Source organism: Cavia porcellus, unplaced genomic scaffold (genome assembly GCF_034190915.1).
Source record: "Cavia porcellus strain 051 isolate PalLab524CR breed Dunkin Hartley unplaced genomic scaffold, mCavPor4.1 scaffold_9, whole genome shotgun sequence".
In the NCBI taxonomy this organism is placed as follows: domain Eukaryota; kingdom Metazoa; phylum Chordata; class Mammalia; order Rodentia; family Caviidae; genus Cavia; species Cavia porcellus.
Genome location: NW_026947492.1, coordinates 1,268,839 through 1,288,000, shown reverse-complemented (window position 1 = coordinate 1,288,000; position 19,162 = coordinate 1,268,839). Strand labels below are relative to the sequence as shown.

Genomic DNA, 19,162 nt, shown 5'->3' with positions numbered 1-19,162 from the left:
AATCAGACTTATGCTACAATGGACCTAAATCTGACTCTTTGTTTTATAACAATACAGAAAAAATGACAGGTCAGACACTTCTCTACATACCACATACTGAGTGAACAGAAGATAGTTAGATTAGCACAAAAATTAGCATTAATTATTTCTTAAGTAACTACTTCATAAAGATAGAAAGTAACCTCCCTTCGGAAATGGATTAAGTCAAATCTAATGTCATTTTTATAAATGTCTCCATTTTCAGTCAAGTATTAAAATAAATTTAAATAATAAACTAGTCATGATTATAAACACTGATTTACCTGTTTAGAAATTACACATAATATATCAGAGGCATGGCTTACAACCACCTAAGTAAGCTACAGGAAATAATAAAATTTTTACAAGGGTCTAGGTTTCAAAAAAAAAAATCACTCTACTTATTTTCCTGACTTTAGACTCTACTACTTTGTTCCTGCAAAGTCAGAGTGATGGTGAATGAAGTTGTTTTTATTACAGAAAAGGTCAGGACTTTTACTACCGACAGTTATCAACTCCAGGCCAACTTGAGTCTTCTACATCCTTAACTACTCCATCCCTCATGTAACCACCTTTAAAATTTTTAGGCAAATTAAGCCAAGGTGTTTCAATGTCTCTAACAGAAGTGAAACTGATGAGTTCTATCAGTGCTCAAACTACACATCCTCCATGAGGAAGGGACAGGCAACCACAAAATAATTTCATCCATGAGGTTTCATTCTTTGAATTTTCAGTGCTTTCTAAAACCAACAAGTTTTCCTTTCTATCTCTTATTTTCTCCAGTCTAAAAAACTATTTAATTTTAAGAACTTTTTTTTTGGGGGGGAGGGGGTAGAGACTGGGATCGAACTCATGACCTCAGACTTGCCAGGCAGGCACTTATGCTGCTGAGCTAAACCCCCAGCCTGAATTTTAAAAAACAAAGTCAGACTTCTGATTGCTAGTACTATACATAAGTTTGTGAGTTACTACTCCATCTCAACAAGCAAAGGACTGAACAAACGGGGGGGGGGGAGGAATCGACAATTCCTCTTGGATCAGACAGAAATGTGAGGCTACAGGGTGAACTGCGGTTTTGGGTTTCTGGCTGCCAGGAGGTGAGCAGCTATCCTCCACACATGACCTCACCATGACGTTCTGCTTCACTCTCGCCTAAAGCAATGCAGCCCGGAGACTGGGACGAAACCTCTGGAGATGTGAGCTAAAATAAATCTTTCCCACTGTAGGGGGATCATCTCAAGTATTTTGTCATAGCAATGAAAAGCTACTAACACCCTAAGCGACCTGGAAAAAGGGAATGCCTGCTGAAGCCACTCAGCCCCAGTTACGCTGGAGGATGAGTACTGAGACATACTTGTGAGGTTCACTGTCCAGAAGCACAGGCCGAAATCTAATCATAGACCTACAAAATGCTTCCCTTTCCTTTCTACACACGTTACCACCACATGAGGAAGGATCAGTTCTTTCTACTCAATACATCACGTCCAGTGATTAAAGATGCAACAAGTCATACTAAAATGTTAAAAAAAAAAAAAAAACTAAGGTTAAACACCCCAACCAACCATAGCAGGGACATCAAAATTAACAGATGGAGAATTTAAAAACAATACACTACAGCCTCTAATGGACAAAGCAAACAACATGAACAAAGTGAGGAGGAGGAGGAAAATCCTGAAAATGAATCAAAAAGAAATGCTAGAGATAGAAAACACTGTCGAAATGGACTTGTTACTAGACTGGATAAGACTGAGGAAAGCACGTGAGCTTGATAAAAAAGCTCCACAAAAGGAAAACAAAGTGGGCCGATATGGCCGGGGCCGTAGCTCAGGGCCCAGCACCTGCCTGGCAAGCACAAGGTCCTGAGTTTGATTTCCAGTACAAAACAAAACAACAACAACAAAAAAAACCCAGAAAGTCAGATGAAAACACAGAAGAGAAAGATGACTAAAAAAGATTCCCCAAAATTTCCCAAAAGTTAAGGTCAACAGACAACAAACCAGACTGCAAGATTTATTCCTCACACATACTAACACATACAGAAAGCTATAGAAAGTATGTAATCCATTTTTTTTAAATTTTATTTAAGGAGAAAAGAAAAAAAAAAAAACAGTGAAAGGGTACAAGTTATACAGATTTACAGAAAAAAATGAACAGTAGGAAATCACTAGTTAATGGATTACATATTGCCATCTTAGAAATAATTGTTCAAGTCACAAAATTAAAGCTTGTAGAGTGGACATTCCAACAATGATACTGCAAACAGTTCTGTGCAATGATCCAATAAAACTCTGTGATATCATTTTCTATCTTATACACTTAAATATACATGCAGTTATATAGTTTAGGGCACTTTCTTTTCTTCTCTTTTGTACAATGACTATTACACATTTTGGGTTTCATTGCTCCCACGGTTCTTCTTGCTTTTTTGGAAGAGAGTAAAACTAAATGTGACATAACAGAACAGAATCGGTCAAGTCAAAAGGGTGGACATAATAGATAATGTAAAAACATAATACAAGGTGGTCAACAATGGTTACCATAGTGCCTCCCGCTATCTCTAATAGAATTGCCTATATCATTAGTTATAATACAATTGAACAAAACAGTAAAGAACAAAACCGACAAAACCAAAACATTGGAGACATTGTAGGTCTTCAAAAGTAGATAAAAGTCAATGAGAATGGGCGTTATAATGAATCTCATTATCTTCACAGCTGATGCCTAAACTTTCGAACCTGATACTATCCAGCAAAACAAAATAGGGGAACATCAGTCAAAAACAAGATGGTGAGAGTAATACAGGGCTTCAAATCGAGATAATAGAAAGTCAAAGTGGGTTACTATAATATATCCTGCTATTTTTTTCCCTTTAATTAAATGGATAAAAATAAAAAAGTAAATAATGGAGTGGAGATTGAGATAAAAGAGGGCATAACAGCGAAACAGCGCAGATCAAAACATAACCATTTAAGCAGAATAGTGTTTCACCACCAGATAATCCCGACCCAAAAGTAGTTACCATATTGACTCTTTCCTTGAAATCCTTGAGTACAACTTCGTATACTGTAGCATTAAGTATATCAAAACAATGTAAAACCATTTAAGAGAATGACAGCATTACAGAGTATTTAGAATCGACTAACAGAAAATGAACAATGGTTTCTGTATAATCTCCTTGTCTTTAAAAGGTTTTTGCTTATACTATCGTACATAATAAAATCCAATAAGATACAACCTATTTAGACCATTGGAGACAGAAGAACAAAAGCTAGATGAGACTTCAAAACAAGATGATACTAAATCAGTATTACCTATTAAGATGTCATTTTCTCCAAAATAGCTGTTCCTATCATCCAATCTTCTCTGTCTCATTTCTGTTGAGCTCTTTTTCTGTCAGTAGCTGTCAGTTTGTCTTCTTCATTTTGTTCTCTGCTCCATTCGTTGTGGCCTTCCCGCCACTATTTCTGGGTTCTTTGTATTTTTCTTTTTTTAGAATATCCTGCAATACTTTCTGTAGAGTTGAATTGGTGGTTGCAAATTCCCCCAGTTCCTCTTTATCCTGGAAGCACCTTGTTTTTCCATCAATTTCCAGGGACAGTTGTACAGGATATCTCAATCTTGGCTGGAGATTATTATCTTTCAAAGCTTGAATTATTTCCCCCCACGCTCTTCGTGATTTGATGGTTTGTGCAGAGAAATCTGCTGTAATTCTGATGGGTGTTCCCTTGTAAGTGGTCTGTTTCTTGTCTCTGACAGCTTTTAATATTCTGTTCTTGTATTGAATTTCTGGAATTTTTATTATTATATGCCTGGGTGTTTCTCTGTTTGGGTTGTAGATAGCTGGGGTCCTATATGCCTCATACATCTGAGTATCTTTACCTTTGGCTAAATTAGGAAAATTTTCCTGGATTATTTCTGTGAGTAGCTTTTGTAGTTCACTTGTTTGTGTCCCTACTTCTTCTTTTATGTTCTTAATCCTTACGTTATGGATCCTCTTATCATCTTCCTGTCTTTGTATTATTGCTGTTTGTTTCTTTGTTATTTTTAAGAAGTTTTTCATTTCATTCTCCCATATTACACGTCTGCCCTCCAGTTCAGATAGTCTGTCCTTAGTTTCTTTCAAGCTGTTATGCCAGTCTTGGATAGACTTCTTAGTTTCTTGATAGTCCCTTTGAACCTGCTTCACGTACTCAATGCTTTCTCTGTTTTCTCCATCAAACAATTCTCCCCTCTTTTTCTGTTCTTCCATTCCACCATCTGTTTTTTCCTGGGTGGTGCTTAGCATTTCTCTAACTATTCTGCATACTTCTAGCTTCAGGTCGTTGATAACTTCATTCCTGAACTGGTCTATGAGGCTCTCTATATGGCGCTTTATGTCTATTGGTGCGGTGTCCGCTATTGCCTGTTTCTCAGAATTGGGGGCCGAGGAGCCCTTCTTGTTGCTGCCTCTTCCCATATTCTCCGTTTCTTATATATGCAAGCTTACATAGGAGACCCAGCTTCTCTCCCTGTCAACCACAGCCTGATCGAATTGCTCTGGTTAGGTGTTCCCACCCACCGCAGCACACCAGGAAGTTGCAGATCAGGCAGCCTACGCGGGGCCCACCCCTCCCGGCCACCATCAGGCTCTGGGATCTGGGTTGGGCTAGCCTACCGGGTCCGCCAGCAGCGTCACGCAGGCCAGGCACTTTTCACCAATCCCGTCCAGAGGGGGATGTGTGGCTGGAGTCGCCACCGCGCCCTGCTCCCGCAGGACTGCCCCGGCCCAGAAAGTCCTCCGCTGGAGTCAAACTGTGGTAGAGTGTCAGTTTCTCTCACTCACCTCAAGTCAGTGTACGCCTCCCTGCCCATCCTGTTTTCGACTCCGTTCGCAGACTCCCGTTCTCAGAGCTTCCACGCGTCTCTCTCCTTGCCGAGCCGCTGTAGAGGCAGCCAGCCACCACACGGCGGGAAACCCAAATCGCGGCTTCCAATGGCGCGGGGTCCAGCCTCCACACCGAGGCTTTTCTGTTCCTGTTTTAGCGCCAGGACTGCATTCTAAGTTGGTTTCTCTCAGCCCAGTTCGTTTCTGAGTCAGCAGAGCATATTTCCACCGGCTTATGTCTCCTTAGTCCGCACCATTCCTGACTTCTGAACCAAGCCTTTCAGAGAGCCTCTGCAGTATCTGCTATCTGTCCGCCATGTTCTCCCAGAAGTCGAAAGTATGTAATCCATTAAATCACTGAACCATATATACTTAATTTTCCACAGGATTTTATCCCAGACTATTTAGTTATTCCTTTTATGTAGGCTACATACCAATCAATCATATGTAACACATTAACAGATATCAACATGCTTTCATGTCTCTTAACGTGTAGCCTCTGAAAAACCACCTCGCACGTGTCCCTGTCCTCACTCTGGTCCCACACCACCTGGGAGTTCCCACACTCATACCAAGTTTTTGTTTGTTCATCAAACAGAATGGTTTATACTGTCACTGTCTGATTGTCCACTTTTTATGCTTTAATTTTGTAACTTGAACAATTACTTCTAAAATAACAGTACGTAATTTAACAACCAGTGATTTTTTTACTGCTTTTTAAAAATTCTGTATGATTTTTCTGTTTTGTTTTTCTCTTAAAAAAAAAAAAAGTGTGCACACTCATTTCTCCTAAATAAAACATCGGATGGACTATGGACACAGTCAGAGACCACAACTGGGACAAAGGGCAAATTCTTCGGGTTTTCTGTGGGGGAAGAAGATAGTATTGGGTATTGAACCTACGCCTTTGCACTGAGCCATATCCTTTGCCTTTTTGTTTTTTATTTGAGACAGCATCTTACTAAATCACTAAATTGCCCGGGCTGGGCTTCAACTTGCAATCCTCCTGCCTCAGCTTCCCAGAGTGGTGGGATTACATACATATGTCATCAAGCCAGGCTCCTGGACCCGCTGTTCATTAAAAGCATGACTTGTGCTTGCTACTGAGACAGCTAGGGACTAAACAGTTTTGATTAAGGGGAAAAAACCAATAACAACAAAAATGACTTCATTTGGGAATACAGATGCCCAATAAGTAAGTGAAAGCAAAACTAAGTTTGACTTTCATTTTGTATTTCTACTACTAAAAAATTCTGAGTCAGCTCTTTCATCAGATCTGCATGTAGATATGTTGATCATTTATAAAATACTGCACATAAAAGTTGGCAAAACAAGACTCATTAGCCCTGAATTTACACAACCTTTCTCATCTCCCTCCAAAACTAACATCAAAAAAGAGATTTACAAGGATTTTCAACTATGTCCAGAAGTCTCCATACGGGAGACTGACTTATCAATAGGTCAATTTTTACCTCCGATTGATCTAAAGATTCAATATAATCCCAATCAAAATCCCAACAAGTTAATTTGTGGATATCAACAAACTGAATCTAAAGTTTATATGGAAAAGCAAAAGATCTAGAAAAGTTAGTAATTTCAAATAGAACATGTTGGAGGGCTCACACAACTCAATTTAAGGTTTTCTATAAAGCTTTAGCAATTAAAACAGTATAATACTAGCAAAAGAAGACACACAGAGATCAACAGAACTAAACAGAGTTTGGGATTAGGATCACATAAATGTAATCAAATGATCTTTGACAGAAAAGCAAAAGCACCACAACAAAACAAAGTCTTTTTAACAAAGGGTACTGGAATCAGACGACCGCATACAAAAACATCCACCAAGAAAAAGAACTTACACCTCTCACAAAAATTAACTTAACATGAATCATAGACTGTTGGTATGGCAATGATTTCAGACACAATACCAAAGGCCTAACCTGTGAAAGAATTTATCAGCTGGAACTTCATTAAAATTAGAAACACGTACTCTATGAAACAATGTCAAGAATATATAAACAGATCCACAAAGTGGAAAAAAATATTACAAAAGATACCTGATAAGTTCTACCAAGATGATGATGAAGCAGTAACAGCAACACATCAACCTCTGCAAGATTCTGAATTCTTACCGTGGAAAATAACAACTTGATAAAGACGAGTAAGACAGAAGTAGATCTCAGGGCCTAGCAAGGATTAAAGGGAAACTGAAGCAGCCACACAAAGTGAAGAGACACACCACAACACAGAAAAAGGAGAGGCAAACTGCACTTTCTGTCTCCTGGATCATACCATTTCAGAGATCAACTCTACAGAGACACAGTGAGCATGAGTGACACCAGAGGCCTCCAGGGAGAAACAAACCAAAAGAACAGAGTGCCAGATACCATTTAGGGACAGTCCAACTAAACCCAGGACACGAACAGCCGTGAGTTGGCTTCAACTCAGGGCTCCTACAGCTTAAGTCCCACAGTGAGAGGGTAAATGTGGAAAACATCCAGGGTCAGAGAGTAGAGGTCAAGCCAGCAAGGACACCAGATGCCATAAAATAGATGCAAACAGATATCCAGGAGATTAGAAATTCTATTGAATGTATATGTAGCAGAAATCAATGTGAAGACAGAATTATCAAATCTAGAGGATTTGCAATTAGTTATCATCAAATAAAAGACTTCTAAAAAACACCAAGGGACCATGAGAAATCAATTCAACAGCTGTTAAGACAATGAAAAGAAGAGTAACAAGACATTAATCAGATCAATGAAAACTCACAAGATTGCACAAAGGACACACACACAAAAAAAAAAAAAACCTGTTCACAGAAATATAGCAGAAAACTCCCCAAGCATGAAAAAAATTGACATTGGATAGGTGAGGCATACAAAGCTACAATTAGCCACAATCAGAAAAAAACTATGGTAAGGCACACAATAGATGCCAGAAATTCAACACAAGAACAGAATATTAAAAGCTATTAGAGAAAAGAAACAAATCACTTATAAAAGAAAGCCCATCAGAATCACAGCAGACTTCTCAATGCAAACTCTTAAGTCAAAAAGATCTTGGACTGAAGTATTTCAAAGCCTAAAATCCAGATTGATGTGCCCCACAAAACTACCTCTCAAAAACTGTTGGAGAAATAAGATAGGTCCAGGATAAAGAATACCTGAAGAAGTTTGTGAATATCAGACCAACACTGCAAAAGCTGTGAAGGATATTCTAGAGAAAAGCAATAAAGAAACAATTCTGTGGATCTCAACAAAATGAACCCTCTAGGCAAGGTAAGTAAAGAAACAGGAACCAGTAACAGGAAAATGACACAACAGGCCTAAGTCAGTACATTATCAGTTACAACCGTCAATGTAAATGGCCTCAATCCACCAATCAAAGAAATAGACTGGCAGAAAGGATCAAGAAATAAGACCCAACAATATGTTGTTTTCTAATACTCCAAGTGACAGGAACCCAGAAGCAGGGGTAGCAACCCTGTTTGCAGACAAAGTAGCTTTCAAGCCAAGACCGATCAGAAGAAGCAAAAAAGGTCATTCCATTCTTGTAAATGAAACAATCATGTGGAACAGGTAACAATCACAAATCTATATGCACCAAATATCAGCATACCCAATTATAAAAACAAACATTAATGGACATGGAAAATCCAATAACCACTAATACAACTGTAATAGGGGACCTCAATAACCCACTATCACAAACATACAGATAAACTAAACAAAAAAAAAAATCTACGAACAAATATTGGAGCAGAACCAAACCTGCAAACAAATAGATTTAGGAAATATTCAGTGTTTCACCCCACAGCACCAGAATATACACTCTTTTCAGCTGCACATGGGACTTATACCCATAAACAGACCACATACTAGCTCAAAGAACATACTTAAAAAGTAAATTTATCCCATACATAGTCAGATCATAATGCATCAAAATTGGACAAGAAACCACAAAAATGCATAAGCATATGGAAATTAACACTCTCCTGAATAACCTATGGGTCACAGATAGAATTAAGAAATTAGACAGTTTCTACAATTAAATGATAATGCTGACACAACATGCTGAAACTTACCAAATGCAATAAAAGCACCCCTTCAAGGAAAATTTATAGCATACATCAGAAAAACAAGCGTAAATAAATAACCTAATGTTGGAAGAATTTTGAAAAGAAGAGCAAGTTAAACCAAAAAGCATGTATGAGGGAGGAAATTATAAAGATCAAAGCAGAAAGCAGAAAATCCTACAAGTGACACTAACAATACAAAGAATCAGTGAATACAAGAGTTGGTTGTTCTTTGAAAGATTAAACAAAAAACAGGCAACCCCTTAGCCAACCTTATGAAAAACAGGAAAGAAAAGAGGAAATTACAATGGATACTGAAGAAATGCAGATCATCAATACCTGCTTCAAAGCCAGGCAGTAGTAGTCCAAGTCTATAATGGGGGTGGAGGGTCTGAAGCAGAAGGATCACCATGAGTTCAAGGCCAGCTTGAGCTACACAATGAGTTCAAGATCAGCCTTAATTATGAAGTAACACCCTATTTTTAAAAAAACATGAAAATGAAAATGAAAAAATAAAAACCTGCTTCGAGGCTGTACTCTAATAAGATGGAAAACTCAGAAGAAATATACAGATTCCCAGATACACATGAATTACCAAAGCTGAATCAAGAAGATTTTTAAAATTCCAAATAACCCAATTACCAGTCAATGAAATTAAAGAAGTACTTAAAGATCTACCAACGAAAAAAAAAAAAAAAAAAGAAAAAATCTACCAACGAAGAAAAGCCCAGGCCCAAATGGATTTACTGCTCAATCCTACAAGAACTTTGAAAACGATATAATGCCACTATACTCCTTAAGCTCTTTATTTAATGAAACTGACAGAAAACAATACTCCCAAACTCATTCCTTGAAGCAAGCAATACCCTGATACCAAAACCAGAGAAAGGTACAACCAACAATGAGAAATACAGGCCAATCTCCTCAAAGAACATTGGTGAGAATATCCTCAATGAGATTCTGGCAAACAAAGTGCAGCAAATCATCAAAAACAACAGGATCCATCCCAATTATGCACAGATGATTCAATATACACAAATCAAGAAACATAATACACCACCTTAACAGAAAAAGGAGAAAAACATGATCACTTCAACTGATACAAAAAAAGAATTTGACAAAGTCCAACACTCATTATGATTAAAAACTACAGAAAAATGGAATAGAAGGTCTTTATCTCAATCTGTATCAAGCCATCTATGACAAACCAATAGCCAACATCATACTATAAAAGGTAAAAAACTGAAAATTTTCAAAAATGGAGCCAGAGAGTCAGCTCAGTGGCAGACTGTCTGCCTTGCAAGCATGAGGTTGTGTGTTTGATTCCTGGTACCAAAATAAATAAATAAATAAATATTGAAAACTTTCCCTCTAAAATCAGGAATAAGACAAAGATGTGCACTATCACCACTCTTACTCAATACAGTTCTGGAAATACTAGCCAGAGCAATTAGACAAGAAAAAAAAATAAAAAGAATAAGGACAGGAAAGGAAGAAGTTAAATTACCAGTTTATACAGAAGACCCCAAACACTCCAGCAAAAGACATCTCGATTTCATACCTGATTCGGTCACATACCAGGATACAAAGTCAATAGCATTCCTTATTTTGGAGAAAATGACGTCTTAATTGGTAATACTGATTTAGTATCATCTTGTTTTGAAGTCTCATCAAGCTTTTGTTCTTCTGTCTCCATTGGTCTAAACAAGTTGTATCTTATTGGATTTTATTATGTATGGTAGTATAAGCAAAAACTTTTATAGACAAGGAGATTATACAGAAACCATTGTTCATTTTCTGTTAGTTGATTCTAAATACCCTGTAATACTGTCATTCTCTTAAATGGTTTTACATTGTTTTGATATATTTGATGCTATAGTATACGAAGTTATACTCAAAGATTTCAAGGAAAGAGACAATATGGTAACTACTTTTATGTCAGGATTATCTTGTGGTGAAACACTATTTTGCTTATATAGTTATGTTTTGATCTGCGCTGTTTTGCTGTTATGCCCCCTTTATCTCAATCTCCACTTTATTATTTACTTTTTTATTTTTATCCTTTTAATTAAGGGAAAAATAAATAAAAAATAGCAGGATATATTATAGTAACCCACTTTGACTTTCCATTATCTTGATTTAAAGCCCTGTATTGCTCTCACCATCTTGTTTTGATTGATGTCCCCCTATTCTGTTTTGCTTGATAGTACCAGGTTCGAAAGTTTAGGCAACAGCTGTGAAGATAGTGGGATTCATTATGACACCCATTTTGGTTGACTATTATCTACTTTTGAAGACCTACAATGTCTCCAATGTTTTGGTTTTGTCGGTTTTATTCTTTACTGTTTTGTTCAATTTTATTATAACTGATAATATAGGCAATTCTATTAGAGATAGCGGGAGGCATTATGGTAACCATTGTTGATCACCTTGTATTATGCTTTTACATTATCTATTATGTCCACCCTTTTGATTTGACTGACTCTGTTTTGTTATGTCACATTTGGTTCTGCTCTCTTCTAAAAAAGTAATAAGAACTGTGGGAGCAACAAAACCCAAAATGTGTAATTGTCATTGTACAAAAGAGAGGAAAAGAAAGTGCTCTAAACGATGTAACTGCATCTATATTTAAGTGTATAAGATAGATAATGATATTACTGAGTTTTGTTGGATCAATGAACAGAACTGTTTGCAGTCTCACTATTGGAATGTCCACTTTATAAGCTTTAATTTTGTGCCTTGAACAATTATTTCTAAGATGACAATATATAATCCATTAACTAGTGATTTCCTGTTTATTTTTTTCTGTAAATCTGTGTAACTTGTACCCTTTCTCTGCTTTTTTTTCTCCTTAAATAAAATTTAAAAAAAAAAAGGTCAATAGCATTCCTGTATACAAATAACAAACTCATTGACAAATGAGGGAAACACCACCCTTCACAGTTTGAAAACAATGAAATACTTAGGAATCATTTTAACAAAGGAAGTACAAGATCTTCACATTGAAAACTACTGTAACCCAAAAGAGGAGACTGAAGAGGATATCAGAAAATGGAAAGAGATCCCTTATTCTCGGATAGGCAGAACCAATATAGTGGAAATGGCCTTACTTCCACCACTGTTATACAGATCCATAATTGAAATACCATCAGCAGTCCAAATTAAAATACCATTAGCATATCTGACAAAACTAGAGAAAACATTCCTAAAATTCATTTGGAACCAAAAGAGACCTAGAGTAGCAAAAGCAATTCTGGGCAATGAGGCAAGGTCAGGGGCATCACCATCTCTGACTTCAAGTTATACTACAAAACTACCATGAGAAAAACAGCATGGTACTGGCAGAAAAGCAGACCTAAGGATTAATAGAACAAAATAGAAGATATGAAAACACTGCAAATTCAGTCAGCTACCTCATGTTTGACAAAAGATAACATCTTTCACTGGAAGAAAGATAACTTCTTTAATAAATAATGCTAGGGAAACTGGCTTTCCACATACCAAACATTAAATCTAGAACCTTATCTCTCATCATGCACTACACTAAAATCAAAATGGATCAAATATCTAAATATTTAAAAAGAAAAAAATCTTCTGGAAGATACAATAGATAAAACTCTTGAAGATACAAATGTGGGTAAAGACTTTATAAACAAAACCACCATCACACAGGAAATAAAAGCATCGACACCTGTGGTTTTCCTCCCATGAGTCATGGTTAGATTCCATGCAGGAACTGTACATTCTTAGTACATCTTTAGCAATAGCTTAAAACTCAAAGGACTTGGTGGTGCTTTACACCCATCTAGAGGAGCCTGTTCTATAATTAATAAACCCCGATACACCTCACCACCTCTTGCCTATATACCGCCATCTTCAGCAAACCCATTATGGAAACAAAGTAAGCACAAGTGTACTGCATAAAAATGTTAAGTCAAGGTGTAGCCAATGGAGTGGGAAGAAATGGGCTACATTTTCTTACTGAAGAACAGCAGACACAAGTCTTTATGAAACCTAAAGACCTAAGGAGGATTTAGTAGTAAACCAAAAATAGAGAGCTTGGTTGAGAGTCCATGAAGCACGTACACACCACCCGTCATCCTCCTCAAGTACCTAAAAGTTTTCAACCTAAAAACTAATAAACATAAGAAGAGACAACCCGTAACAAGGTAAGTATACTGGAAAGTATGCTTGGAAACAAAGTGTAGCTTAAAGCAAAAAGCCTTTTCACAGCAAAATAAACCAATATAATGAAGAGACAACCTACTGGATGGAAAATTATTTTTTACCTGACTCCTCAGAAAAATTAAAATGTAGGATATGTAAAGAACTCAAAAAAATCAGAAACTTCCTCCCCAGATTTAAAGACCCAATCCAAAAATGGGCATCTGAAATGAACAGGACATTTCACAAATGAAGACGTACAAACAGCAAATAAGTATATGAAAAGATGTTCAACACCACTGGTTATCTAAAAGAAATGCAAATTAAAACAACACTGAGATTCCATCTCACTCCAGAGAGAATAGCTATCATCAAGAAATCAGCAATAACAAATGCTGGCAAAGCTGTGGAGAAAAAGGAACCCTTCTCCACTATTTGTGGACGTACAAACTGGTACAACCAATATGAAAATCCTAGAGGGTTATTGATACAGGTAGAGGTCCTCTCTGACCAACTATTCCCCTCTGCATATCTTCCCAAAACAGGTCCCAAAAGCATCATATCATGATGATATATAAACACTCATGTTTTTAGCCACACAATTTGTATTAGCTAAATCTTGGAAACAACCCTGCTGCCCATCAATGGAAGAAAGGACAAATAAAATGTGGTTTTTATATAAATATTATACTGCCATAAAGATAGATAAACAAGATATTTGTAGGCAAATGATGCACCTTAAGAACATAATATTAAGTGAAATAAAATGGACACAAATGTTTAAATATCACATTGTGTCTTCTAAGGATAAAAAAGGACCAAAATGAATACTTGATATTTGGAAAACAGGAAAAAAAATGTTCAGATGAGAAAGAGAACAAGGGACGATGGAGGGAGAAGGGAGATGAGTGAAGAGGGATTTTAAAAAATAATGAAAGGCTCTAAATGACATGTTCTGAAATTTTGTAGTAGTTCTTTTTTCTCTTTTTATACTTGAAATAAATTGGACTTGAGGAAAATTGTTTTAAATAACTAAAAAGGATATAAGTAACTAAATATAAAAAATAATGAAAACAGTAGAAATAAAGTTTTGCAAAGGGAGAGTGGAAGGTCTGAAGAGAAGGGAGGGGGAGGGGGATGGGGGAAAAGGAATTAAGAAACATTATACACAAGTACAAACGTCCTATAACAAATGTGATCAGTTTGTACATCAAAAGTGTATCAATAAAATAAATGTTTAATACCTGATAAAGGACTGCTATGCAAAAATACAAACAATTCTTAAACTGATACATAGACTGGGGTATTCTTGCATGATAGAACACCTAACAAAGTTCAATTCCCACCAACACAAAAATAAAACACACATACACACGAAATGAGGACAACAACCTCCTCACACAATCCAGTTTTTAAATGGGCCAAAGACTTAACAGATCTATCTCAAAAAAATAAATGGCAAACAAGCGCATGAAAAGAAACTCCACATACTGCATCTCCAGGGAAATGCAAACTGTAACAATGAAATAGCACTATGTAGGTACTAGAATAGTAAAAATCCAAAACACTGACAATTCCAAATGCCGACAACTTCAATCAACAGGAATTTGCATACATTGCTGATGAGAATACAAAATGGTACACTCTCCTTAGAGGACAAGATTTCTTACAAATCCAACCACTCTTTTTCCCTGGAAATAAGACCTTATCAGAAAATAATCAGCCTTGAAAACCAGAGATAAAAACTGCCAGCCTAATAAGCCAGCCTTATCTGCTTACAGAGTAGCCACCAAACAACAGAACAGTGATGGCAGGTAAGGCAAGGAGAGGCTGAGTGGGGCTGCCATTAGTGGTCTCTAGTTTTTCAAGGCTATTTTTTAATTAGGTCTTATTTTCTGGGAAACATGGCATATTCTTACCAAAGAATCCAGCTATAACATTCTGGGTAGTTACTTAAAGGAGCTAAATGTCCACACAAAAACATGCATGTGAATATGTACTCACAGGTCCCAAAACCTATAGTAAGTGAATGGATAAACGATCACATCTAGACTACACACTCTTCAGCACAAAAAAGACAGGAACTCTCAAGCCATGAAAAACAAGACAAAGAAGAACCTTAAATATGTGTTACTAAGTGAACTGAAAAAGGCCAATCTGAACAGCTATGATTTCAATTATACAACATTCTGGAAAGATGATAAACAGAGCACAGAGGATTTTTAAGGTCATGAATACACTGCACATGGTACTGCCAAAAAAAGACACGTCACCACATAGCCGTACAAATCCAGAAAACACCCAAGAGAGTAAAATTAATCAATAAAATAAGTCAATAAATTCACGTAAATTAAGGACTTCGAGTGACTCTGATGTCAGTGTGAAAAACGCACCCATCTTTCTGGGGATGTTGATTCTATGGAAGGCTACCTAAGCGACAACCAGAAAGTACACATAAGATATGCAGAGGGGAATAGTTGGTCATTGTTTCTCTGCACTGTCCCCTCAATTTTGCTATGAAACCTAAAGTTTCTGTAAAAGATAAAAAGGAGAAGGGGGTTAGATCATAAACAAGCAGCCGACTAGACTAGGAAGAAGGAAGTAATAATAACTGTGGGCCATCTGTAATTACGAAAATCATGACATGAAAATCAGGAGCTCTTACTTGATTTGCTTCACAGGTACTTTCTTCTGAAGAAGGTGCTGCACCATCCCTTGCTCTTCTGAGGGAAGTAAAATTAACAAAGCTTCACCATCCTCTTTGTATCTAGACAAAAATAAAACAAATATCTAACACATCTGTGCAATCTGCATTTTACATTTTAACACTATAATAAGTAGGTAATACAGACCTCAGTTCATCTAATTAACAAATATTTGGAATACCAGTTTTTAGTATTCTGTGACACACAAAAACATGTAGGCCTCTGATGACCTTACATCGTATTTGTAACACCCGTTGTAATCCCTAGTGCCTGTAAGGCTGTACTGCAATAAAGGAACTAGCACCTAAGAAAGAAACCAACTGTTGTAGTTAGGGTTTACAATGGAAAAGATTCAACACAGGACACATAATTTATAGGATTACTTTATAATATTCAACCAAAGAGTCAAATGCAAAAGAATGCAGGAGACCTTTCCATACACTAGAGATCCAGCTAAGGACCTGGGTCCCAAGGCAATGTCTTGCATGAGTCTAGCTGAAAACCTACAGCCCATGGCAATGCCCCCCACCATCTAATTGGAAGCCTAGAGCCTATGACATGGTCTCATGCAAGTCTGTATCAAGGATCTGCACTGGGAAGGTCCAAAGATCAGTGGCAGAAGCTAGAAAGTCTGCAACAGCGGGGTGAAGGATCTGTGCCAGCAGGCTAAAAGATCTGCACCGGAGCCAGGAAGCGATGCCCAAAAGACTAAAGCTCCCTCAGAAAGAATCTAGCCATACTCAGCAACAGCAAGGACTCGAGCTCCTCCAACAGTAGGAACAGCCAAGTTCATATCAGGAAAGCCAGCAATGATCAGCTTTTCCAGGCCAATCAACAGTATCCCGCCTTCCCCACCAGTTCTCTTCTTATGCTGTTGCCAACAACCCTCAAGTGGACCATCTATGCTCCGTACCAGGCTGATTCAGTTCAGCTGAGTGCTACAAATTGACCATAAATTAATCCATCACACCAACTAATGGTAATTGCTTAAATAGGTCTTTACCTACACAGTCAGGAGAAAATTTCTTATTCAAATTTTTACTCTAAAATTAGTCATTTAATAAACATGACACCTTAATATACAGAGTCCATCAAAACACTGCATAAATACTTCAGCAGTTCGCCATACTAACAAATATCTGAAAGCTAATAGTCATCACTTTGAGTACCTCTTGTAATTATAGTAGCCAAAGGAAATGTATTAATCACAAGATGTCTCAATAAATTTAGTATTAAAACATTTGTGCGATTTTATTTTCCTGATGTATACTCTTTTTTTTTTTTTTAGCAAACTCTGTAGTAGTCAATTTGTTTTCCCAGGGGATTTTACTAAAATATTTAAAATAAAATTATTCAGAGACATCAGGCTGAAGGATCTTTGCTCAGGTGTGAAGGAATGGATCACTGCTCAGATATAGCACTTGCCTCCAATTCTTGTAACTTCTCTACCTTACCTAAAGAAAATCTTATTCCATGCTATTCCTTCGGAAATGTGGGCTGCCATGGGCCACAAGGCATCTTATAGCCTTAAGCTTTTTGTAACACTTTTCACAGATTTTACTGATACTGTAGTGTCAGCTGCTACATGTAAACAGTAAAACAGTGAAATGGGATATTTGGGGAAATTTTTTTAAATAAACATAAGAAAAAAATTCATAAATTCCCTTCAAGATTCATAAATTTTTATAACTAACCAAGCAACAAACAATTTACTAAGAAAAGTATGTACCACATAAAGAAACAAAAGATGAAAACTCAAGTCAACTAGGAAAGAAATCACATAGACAAAAGATTCAAGACAACATTTACAGACTAGTAAGTCAAGGTCAAAAGACAGCCATGGGCCATAAATGCCACCAACACAGAACTGAAAAGAGACTACTCCACTGCCTGCCAGAGGAAAGTCTCTATTAACCAATGGGATTTCAGGTAGGTGTTACAAATAGCACAGAAAAAGCTAAGTTGCTCCCCAAAGAGAGCAACAAGACCAGCTGAGAAGAAACCAAAAGTTACAAGGCTAAGGAGAGAACTAAAAAAGGAGCAAGTCTAAACCTGAAAAAAAATGGACAGCAGATGCACTAGAGCCTGTTTTTAGAGGACCAGGAATGCAGTGTTACTTTACCACTGAATGCTGGAGGACAAACTGGCTTTAACAACTCACTGAGAGATGGTATCGTATTTTATTTTGGTGACAAAAAATAATTTTGTGTCATATGCTGAATTTAAAACTCAACTTCTACACAAAAGATAAAACTGTAATCTAACACACACAAAAAAAGTATCTTTTGGTGCACATCCACAGAAAAATGTGGCTTAAAATAAATCAAAATGGAGCATGGTGGTACAGCCTGTAATCCCAGCAGTCGGGAGGCTAAAGCAAGAGGATTGCCACCCATTCTAGCCACACAGTGAGTTCAAGGCCAGCCTAAATTTCAGTGAGACTTTGTCTCAAAAACAAAAACAGAATACTTTCTTCTAGTCAATTCACTAATGTTTAAAAATTTTTTAAAAAGCCATACATACCAACTACTGGACAGTGAGGAAACAGACATGTCCTGCTTGTTAAGAGAGCTACTTATGGGCGGGGATTAAGCTCGGTGGCTTAAGCGCCTGCCTGGCAAGGGCGAGGTCATGAGTCCAATCCCCAGTACCAAAAACAAGGAGAAACAGAAACGAGCTACTTATTGCGATGGATATTAAACCCAGTAATAATTCAGGGTTCTGGGTGTCCTGACAGACATACAGGAATGTCCAATAATATACAGTCATACTTAGTGTCAGGAAAACTGTCCTGAGGAAATGACAACTACACTGAGACTCGAAGAAGTAGAAATTAGTCTAAAATTAGAGGGAAGCATATATGGACGAGTCTAATTTTCTCAGGAAAAATAAAACACACCATTTGAGAGTCCCGTGAATACTTTTTTTCACGCTTCTTTACTTTTTCTCGTAAACCCTGGAAGAGAGTAAAACTGAACACACAGTTTACTAATTATCTGTTCTGTGACTCAGAAACTATTGCCAAGTATCTTCACTGTACTTTAATTATCAAATTACATGACTCAAAGGTTTTCTCTTCATGTACTACAATGCAAAGTGAACGTAAAACATTCGCTGTGGGCGAGGAATGCCATCAGCAACACAGTACCTGTCTCACAACCGTGAGGCCATGAGTTCAACTGCCAGTACCAAGAGAAAAGAATTAAAACCTTCCCCTTTGCAGTATTAGACTGAACATCTATGAAGGCAGAAATTATCTGTAGGTAAAGTAATGCCAACTGCAGACTGAATCTACCAGGAACTGTCAGTCAAATTGAAACTGCTTCCTTC

At 37.1% G+C, this 19,162-nt stretch overlaps 1 protein-coding gene across 1 annotated transcript in view; it reads right to left on the bottom strand.

The window, feature by feature from the left end:
* Ddx10 (DEAD-box helicase 10) overlaps positions 1 to 19,162 on the bottom strand; it is a 258,076-nt gene that overhangs the window by 200,650 nt on the left and 38,264 nt on the right. The window contains exon 10 of the mRNA XM_063255716.1: positions 15,793 to 15,894. Within this exon, the coding sequence (XP_063111786.1) occupies positions 15,793 to 15,894 (102 nt within the window). The remainder of the gene's footprint in view (positions 1 to 15,792; positions 15,895 to 19,162) is intronic.